The 9,133-nt window shown below is 35.5% G+C and overlaps 1 protein-coding gene across 3 annotated transcripts in view; it reads left to right on the forward strand.

Moving 5' to 3' along the window:
• Positions 1-8,932, forward strand: part of PCGF5 (polycomb group ring finger 5) — a 115,972-nt gene extending 107,040 nt beyond the window's left edge. For all 3 annotated transcript variants that reach the window (XM_032314084.1, XM_032314086.1, XM_032314085.1), the window contains one exon: positions 3,208-8,932. In XM_032314084.1, coding sequence (XP_032169975.1) covers positions 3,208-3,255 — 48 coding nt within the window. In that variant the 3' untranslated portion in view covers positions 3,256-8,932. The remainder of the gene's footprint in view (positions 1-3,207) is intronic.
• Positions 8,933-9,133: the final 201 nt, after the last annotated feature.

The raw sequence follows: 9,133 nt of genomic DNA on the forward strand, positions 1-9,133 counted from the left end.
TTGAGGGTTGCAAGGAGGCCAGTGAGGCAGGAGCAGAGACAGCAGTTGGCTGTTGGCAGGAGTAATCAGTGAACTCAGAGTATAGATGGCGGGGGTGGGGGGGGTGTGATCTAGGTTTGTTTCCAATAAATTTTACTGCGACCTTTGGTGACAGGGATGGAGATGTAGTCCACACCTCATGTTACAGGAGATTCTCATGACTTAAAGTGGTAAATATTAAAACTGATACCATCAAAGATCAGGAAGAAGTATAGTTTGAGTAATGTCAGAGTAGAGACAGCCTTTCTCATTGTACATGTAAGGGGAAACAAAGACAAACCAAGTTGACTGTTAATATTGAAAAGTACACGGCAAAAATACCATAACTGAGGAAACATTTGCAATGTATGACAGAAAGTTTTAATGTCTTTAATACATGAAGAATTCATATAAATCTATAAGACAAAGTTTACCTTTCCTTAGAAAAATGAATAAAAAAAATAAAACAAAATGAACAAAAGACATGCTTAGGAAAGTCACAAAAGAAACAAAACTGACTAATCAGCATACTAAAATGGTTAATTTCTTTAGAAGAAATAAAATAATATTTTATGCTTAAATTGCCGTATTAGGAGGGAAGAAAATATAGTACTCATTATTGGTGAGGCCATTGAAGAAAGCACTCATATATCTTTTGGAAATGTAAAGATAGTATAACTTTCTTGAAGCCTAGTGTGACAGTATTTATCAAAAAGCCTAAAAAATGTGAGTGCTGTTTGAACTAGCAGCAGTGGAACTAGCAGTTCCACTTCTAGGAACCAGTCCTGATCATTGGGTCAAGATTAATTTATAATCACACACACAAAAAAAGGAATAAACTAAAACATATAACAAAAGATTTATTGATAACTTTTAATTCTTTTATAGAAAAGCATTATAGTCATCCTTTAGAAATATCGTGGGATATTAAATACATGGGATATTAAATAGTGTAGAAGTCATGGAATTTTTTAATGGAAATTATAATTTTACATGGACAAAATTATTTTCCAAACAATATGTGTGGCATGGTTACAGTCTTGAAAAAAAAATGTATATAGACAAAAAGACTAGAAGAATATACACTAAAATAATTATGGTAGTTATCTTTGAATGTTGGTATGGTTAAATGATTTTGCTTTTTTCTTGGTGCTTTTCTGTATTTTCCAAATCTGTCACGTTTACTTTTATGATAAAGATTTTTTAAGAAAAGCAGCAATCAGTGAAGGTCAGCATTATTTTCTAAAGTTATCACATTTGAAATATATACTGTGGAAGTATCTATTTTTTATTTTAGGACATGATGAGACTGAGGACTAGCAACTCTACAAGTGGGTCTGTTCAGGACACTCACTGAACACTAGGGGTTGACGTGCCATACTTCATGATAGTACGTGCAGTGCCATTTTACTACAGAAAGCAAACTGAAATACAAATAGAACTTCAAGTATGTCTTAACAGTTCCCAGAATTTTAGAACTTTTCAGTAAGATTAAACTTCATGGGTCTTCATAGAACCAAACACAAATGGTTACTTGGAGAACAAAACCAGCTGGTTTTCAGCGAAAACCAGAAGATCCTGACCACAGAGGAGATGAGCCATTTCACTTCCCTCTCTACCTTTATCCCAGTAGAATCAGTGATGGATTCTTCTATATATTATGAAGGGATTCTAGAACAAGTGGCTTAATTATTTGCCAAAAGTATGCGATTCAACAGTCCATATTGGAGAGCACAGCCAGGAAGATAGTTGTGACAGGGGGCAAGCTGCCTCTTGGGCCAGAGAGAATGGGAAGTATCCAAGTTAGGGTAGGATGCCTGCGCAGCAGTCTCCACATCTGGCTGAGCTTCAGAAAACCCAGGGAGGTTTTTTATAAAATGCAGATTCCTGTGCCTCTCCCAGACACTGTCATTTAGAAGGAACAAATTTTAAGTAAAAACAAGTAAACAAAATTTAAATCAAAATAGATTTAGACCATGGAAATCTTGAGAGACTGTGACTTTTATGCCAGCCCTTAGGACTGGTGTTGGCATCACCTAACGTCCTCAGCTGGAAAGGGCAAGATCTAGAAATTTTCATTCCCATCCTGAGCTGAATGGGAAAAGACTCCAATGACGAGTCTTCTCAGTACATAACATAGCTAAGATCAGTACAGAAATGGTCATTTTTTAGGATTATAGAACCTCGGTCCATCTCTCTCACATGTATGAAAAAGTACATAATTTTCTTTCCTAGAGATTTATGTTCACCTAGATGAAGGGGAACCATCAGTGACAGTCTCCACACTGTCTTGGTTTCATAGAAGTTGCACCTCAAAATTGCATTTAAAAGGGACTCTGCAGCTTTCAGAAAAAGGAAAACCATTGGTTCTCCAGACCTTTCTGACTCTGATGTTTAGGTTCTAAATGATAGTCAAATCGCGGGACAAATACAGAGGTGGCTGTGTGACACGTGCCTCTCACATGCAGGAGGCACTTCCATCTCTAGTGTGGTGATGTAGGACACCTTTTCCAGAGTCAGAACAACCAAGGACCACCTGAACCTTTCTTTCAATTATAGAAGAGTCCACAGTGAATATAGTTGTATCAACTAACTGTTGAGAGGAGGTAGTAACCTAATGTTCTATAGAACACCTACTTGTTTTTCAGCATTTTTTAAAGGACCATTAAAGTTTAAATGTTAAAAAGAAAAAGGTGTCAAACTTAACTTTTAAAAAATGTGATTCATGAAAACTGTCCCAGGTTCACTGATTCATAGCAAGAGGTCTGTTACCTTGTGACTCAGTGGGCTGCCACAGACAGCAGCTCTGGGTGGAATCCAGCCCCACCTGGTTAACGATCGATGGAACGAATGCCTTTATGCAGAGCCCAGAACCTTCAGTCCTCCCCTGGCCCTTGCTAAGTGTTACATTAGTAATGGTCACATACCCAGCTGGTGTGACATCAGTGAGACTTTGAACTTGACCTTTGTTACATAGAGTACAGAAAACTTCACTGATTCTGTGGGGGGGAAAAAAAAGACAACTTAAAAATAATTTTAAAGGTAACTAGTCTTCATTTAATTGTCATAATCACTAGTACCAGGAAATATTGCAAAGTAGAATGCTGTATTCTAAAAATCTTTTATATATAATCTTTATTGCTTTCATGTAGACACCGTCTCATTCATCATCCTGTTTTTATTTTGTAGTCCTACCCCATGGTATTGCAGTATCGACCAAGAATTGATTTCGGTTAGACCAAGGGGCCTCGATCCCCCCGAGATGAATCCTGCACTTTGTTTACTCATCAACAGATCGCACAGTGAACGGTGTGTGGACAAGAGGGACACAACCAGATTTTCAGCATGCAAATAAGGCCATTTGTCTGTCTCTAAATTGTCAGTTACATTTATGTTGTTTCTATTAAGAGTGAACCAAGTGCCATTCTGCTACTGAACCACTTGCATAAGGTATCTTTGCCGTCTCACGGTGTCCAGTACGGCCAGGGTTGGCATCAGCTAGTTGTGCAGCCACGGTCCAGCCTCCCACGTAGCTTGCTTGCCTGTTCCCAGACTGTCCTGATGTTTGATTACACTAGTACTATGACTCTGTGTGGTGTTGCAGTGTTCACATACTTAATATTTTATTAACTTTTGTTTAGAGTACTGTACAAGAAATAATTACTGTCTCTTGAAGTTTTTTTGTATGGAAAAGTATTTAGAAGAATGGTTTTTGAGCCACTGTCCTGTTCTCAGTAAGCTTTTTGTGGGTGAAATAGTTCACTCTTGAGTATGCAAGTCTTTGGGGAAGAATGCCAATCATTCTTATCATTAGAGCACATAATAGCAGTAGACTTTTTCAGTCCTCCAGCTGTGTAGTCTGCCAGTTGCACAAGGAGAGCAGCTTAGCCCTCAGGATGGAAAATGGGAGGGACTTCGTGGAGACCTGAGGTTGGATTCACAACCATTCAAGACGTTGACAACTGGTCACATTTACTCTAACAAAATTAATGCATCAGTAAGGTCAAACTTTCATAATGCCTTATGAAATGCAGGTGCTGCTTCATGAAACATCACTGTGTATAGCCTGTTTTCTGTGTGCATCATTATATTGTGGCTCCCATTTAATGAGTGTGGTGTCTCTCTTTTTAAGTTGGCCTTAGGTGTGTGTCATTGTGGCATGCAGAGGGTTAGGATGATTTTAAATATTAGGACTTTTAGAGCAGATAACATTAGCTATTTTATGGATTTCAGAAGTCTCAAGGCAATTACCAATCAAAACTGTTAGTTACCTATCACATTTCCAAACCATATGCGTAAAATAGAATAAATGCTGTGTAGTAGGTAAATATGCTAACCGAAATTAATGGTTTGAGGATATTTCATTTTAGATCCTGTAGTAATCAGGGGGAAATGGGATTCTGGTTTTTTACGTAAATTCATTAAGTTCAGAGCTGTGATAATGTCCTTGATTTTGCAGTTTTGTTAAGTCTTCCATTCATTTTGAGATTAGTCTGCAAGTCAAAGAAAGTCTTGTTACCTTAAATTATATGAAGAACTTCATTTTAAACCTTTTAAAATTTACAGTTGTTTTCAAAAAACTTCTTTGGAAATCAAGTTTTATTAATTGCTTCAAAATAAACAAGTTAACCTCTAAAACTTAGGAAAAATCTTGAAAGTTAGGAAAACTCTTTTAGAAATCTGACATGAGCACAATCTGTGTGTTACACACATAGTTTTTATACTGTATACATTCTAGATGTGCTACATTTTCCAGTAAAATGTATCACGGATTAATGCCTTCTGAATCTCAAAATGCTTCTTGTAACATTGTACAACTCTAAAAAACATACAAAATACAGCTAAATCTTGATATATTTCACAACATAAAAGGCTGAAACTTCATAATTATCTCTTCCATGTGTCTTTGTTTCAAGTTAGTCTGTATTAAAGTCTTCTATTGTTTTTGTTTTGACTTTTGTGACAAAGGTTATGGCAATGCTCTCTGAATTTCATTTTGTTAGATTGTGTTTGTGCCTGGAAGGACTCACAAGCAGAATTTAAAAGGCAGACTTTTGTTAACACTGTAAAAATGGTTAGGTTACACTCAACCAAGAACAGAATTTACTCTCTGCTACAGAAATTATTTTGCTGTGCTATGAAATCCAGTTCCCTGACATCTCTAAGAAATTTTAAAATCGCAGTCAGTGTTTAAAATGGTGTTTTACATATGGAAGTTAATTAACTCAAATGGATTGAGAGTGCATTTTAAAAACCACAAATGAGACCTGCATGTGATTGGGTCTCCAGCCAAACTTACAGCCTTAAATCAGTTTTGTATACCTGAAATCTTTCAATCTGGCCTGTTGCTGCCTCATCTCGTGTAATTTCACTCTTTTCCAAGGAAATACATAGGAAGCAATTATGGGATTGAGAATAGTTTTATATAAAACTCTGTTATTCCATGTTAACCTGTTAACATTTTTACTGAAATGCAATGGAATATGTGCCAAAACATGTGAAAGAAAACCTTAAGTAAAGGAAGGTATCAGTTACGAGTTAGGGAAAGGTACTCATTTTGTGATGGTCCTGAGTAATACAATGTTACTATTAAGAACCATAGACTTCTTCAACCGACTTCTTTTGGTATATTCAACTATGATTTTCTAAGTATGGGACTACTATCATGTCTAGCAATACACTAATTATCCCCTAAGTCAGATTGTGGAATTTGTAAGAAACTAGGTACAGAAAAAAATATATAGGCAACTTTTGTGGTTAGTTTTATCAGCTTAGGGTACTAATAAAAGTCTTTATATAAATAACCTGTAGAAATAATCATTTGAATCCACAAAATTGGGGAATCAAGTTAAAATTTTTTAATATATTGTTTCTTAAGCAAAGAACTGAAAGAACTTTACTTCCATAAAAGATTTTACCATCTGTTTTCTCTGCCTTAGATATCAGAGATGTAAGAGGGTCAAGGAACCCAGGGTATAAAGAAGGACTGTGACCTATAGATCCCACTTTAGCTGGGGTCATCACATCCATTAATAAGAGAATCAGAATATAGCCTTTTCTCTAGATTAACAAAACACTTTAAGAAGTATAAAAAATGAACTAAAAGGCTTATTGATGAGGTAATATAAGGTCTTTCAGTCTGGGGTGCAGGTACCTTGGGTAATATCTTTTAATTACTTTTCTAAAAGTGTATTATTTCTTTATTCATTGGAAATATGTCCCATACGAATATGCCACGTTTTATAAATGTAATGAGTTTGCTCAACTACATTATACACTCCAATTTAATCTAAATTTAAATGACTCTCTAAGGGGGGGGGAAGTGTGTTATATAATATTGTGAGCTGTTTAGCTTTACTGAAATCTTTAAGAGAAAGTGCCTCATTGCTAAAGTGCATTTCTGTTTAGATTTGTTGCATAAACTTTGAGTTATCTGTACCTGTCTCTTATGAATGGTTTTGTATCTAACTAGGCACTAAAGTTAAAGTAATCTCTTTTTGAAAGATTTTCATAAGAAATAGAGATCACCAAAGACATTCTACTTTTGATTAATAACCATGGTAAGAGAGACAGTTTTAACAGTTTGGAGGTTGGAACTTTTTAGGTTGCAGTTTAATTTTATATAGTTAGTAACTCAATAACCTTGAGTAACTACTAAAATATCACCAAAGAAAGGCTTTAAACTGAATTTTTGTGATGAGATCAATCAAATGTGGGTTTTTCTTGCAATAATCAGAGCACACTTCCTTTCAAATATGTCCCTCGTTTTTCCAGCATCACTTGATAGGTCTTGGGAAATCCTCAAAGGTGAGAAAGAGATGAAACACCACAATTGGCTCCCCCTGGATGCGAGGGGGAGAAATGCATCCTTTGAAAAGAAAACTAAAATGGAAAATTTAAACTCTTAATTTGAGAAGCTCTTTAATCCATTTCATGGAGGCCATATAAACTAAAACTAGGTTCATTTAGTTCCTGGGTTCTTAATAACAGAAGAAATTTTACTAAAGGCAGACTTTAGTAGAAGTGCTGACCATGCTGCTTACATGTATAGAAAAATAGTACATTCTATTAGACTTCCATAAGTAAATGCTTTTTTTGTATCCAAAAGCAAATTTTTCATAAAAGCCTATTATTTTTTAAAGTAACTCTTTGTCCAGTTTCTCAGTGATTACTTTATTGTGATTAGAATTTAGCCGCACAGCCCAGCTTGGCACAGTGGGTCCCAGATCGAGAGCATATGCATCAAGGAAGCATTGCCACCCCCCCCCCACCCCCCACCCCCATTTTCCTTGTGAGCGGACACTGGGGCCACCTTGAAGGTACAGCTCACACGGTTCAGTCTCTCTGATCGGCCACTAGACAGACCTCCTTGGAGACACTTTGTTACACACTCTGGCTTATCATAAGGAATCTTCCAACAGGCTAAGCCTTAGGACCAGTAAGACTTTGGTTATAGGAATTGCAAAAAATGAAGGAGTTCGTCATAACTTTAATGTTTGGGATGAGAAAACATGAAAATGCTCTTAATACTTTAAGATTTATATCCCTGCCCTAAGGAACGTAACATGTCTACCAGATCTGGTCTGTGAAAACCTGAAAAATATTAAATATACTAGAGACTCAGAAACCCTTTTGAAAGCACAAAATAACCAGCCAATTCTGGATTTACTTGATATACCTAGTATCGTGTGTAGTATTTTGATGGAAAAACGTCAGATTGAAAGTTCATTAAAATGCACTTAAATACAAGATGTTTATGGTTTTTTCTTAAAGCAAAGACATTTTCCCAGTAATTTGAAATTATTCTCTTCCTCATGTAATGTAGTCTTCACAAATAGTATGTTTACTCACTATCCTTACTGTATTTGCAAATAGAATTAAAATGCTTAAGCACTTCCTTTTCAGAAAGTTATGAAATTAAACTTAAATATAATTTATTTTAAATGCTCAAATATGTATACTCATTATGCCCCTTTTTCTAGGATTCAATACTGAGACATTCAGAAATCCCTTTAGTTTTAATTCTCTTCAAATAGAGAATCAAATGAAACAGAGGTGTTAAAATACTGGGTCTAGTTTTCTTTCACCTTTCAGAGCTTTGTGGAGTAAGAAACTAATCTAGAACAAATGAAGATTAAATATTTCTGGGCAATGTAGAGCTAGGAAACAGATCGTCTATCCCTAGACTTCCCCTCAGTCCACTGGAACAGGCAGAAGTTCTACATGTTAGAAATGTCATGGGATCAGCCTACCATTTTGGGGGGGTCGGTTTTCTTTTGCTGTATTTTTTAGAATGGGGATGGGGGCCTAAGTGTCCTTACGAAGCTGTGGCCCACGATAAGAGCTTGTGGGAGAGCGCCAGTGTCTGCGGCCTTCCCACATCTGGCAACACAACAGCAAGCACCAGTTTTTAATAGAGTAGCCCTCATGTGACAGAACCATCCTAGAATATATTGTACAGTTATGTTGCTAATTTTCCTTTGAAATATAAGATATTTTAAGCTTTTTTTGTCAAAAGTGGTAACATCTTAATACAGATAAAAACCTTTTTGTGGTTGTAAGATTTAGCTTATAAATCATTCAAATTGAAGTGAAAGATTACCAGGTCATTGTTAATGACTTAGTCTATTAAGAATATATGTATTTTTGTAAAGGAAAAGCACTTGTAGATATTTAATCAGTACAAGATATATGTCTGTTTTGCAGAAATAAAATGCTGCTTAGAGATTCTCTTTAAATATTTTTTATTTTTGTGCTCAAATGTATTTTCTGTTGATCTATGGAATGTTCTGTATAAAAAAGGTGTATGGTTGTACTGTTGGGCTAGATTCTTTTGTTTTTTAAAATCTGGACTTAGCCAAGTATATTTGACCATGTTAAAAATAGTATCTTTGTTATTAAATTTTTGATTGCATAATTTATTGTTGTCTGTCATCCTTAATGTTAGTTGTAGATTGCAGCCTCTATTAATTTCTACCATAGCAAATTTCATTAAAATCTGATGAATATGTGAGAGCATAGATATGCTCTCAAGATTCTTGAGCTGTTTAGTTTTTGTTCTGTTTTTTTTGTTTTCTGGTTTTTTGTTTGTTTTGGGTTTTTTAAAAGATTTTAT

This window comes from Mustela erminea, chromosome 14 (assembly GCF_009829155.1).
Source record: "Mustela erminea isolate mMusErm1 chromosome 14, mMusErm1.Pri, whole genome shotgun sequence".
Taxonomy (NCBI): Eukaryota; Metazoa; Chordata; class Mammalia; order Carnivora; family Mustelidae; genus Mustela; species Mustela erminea.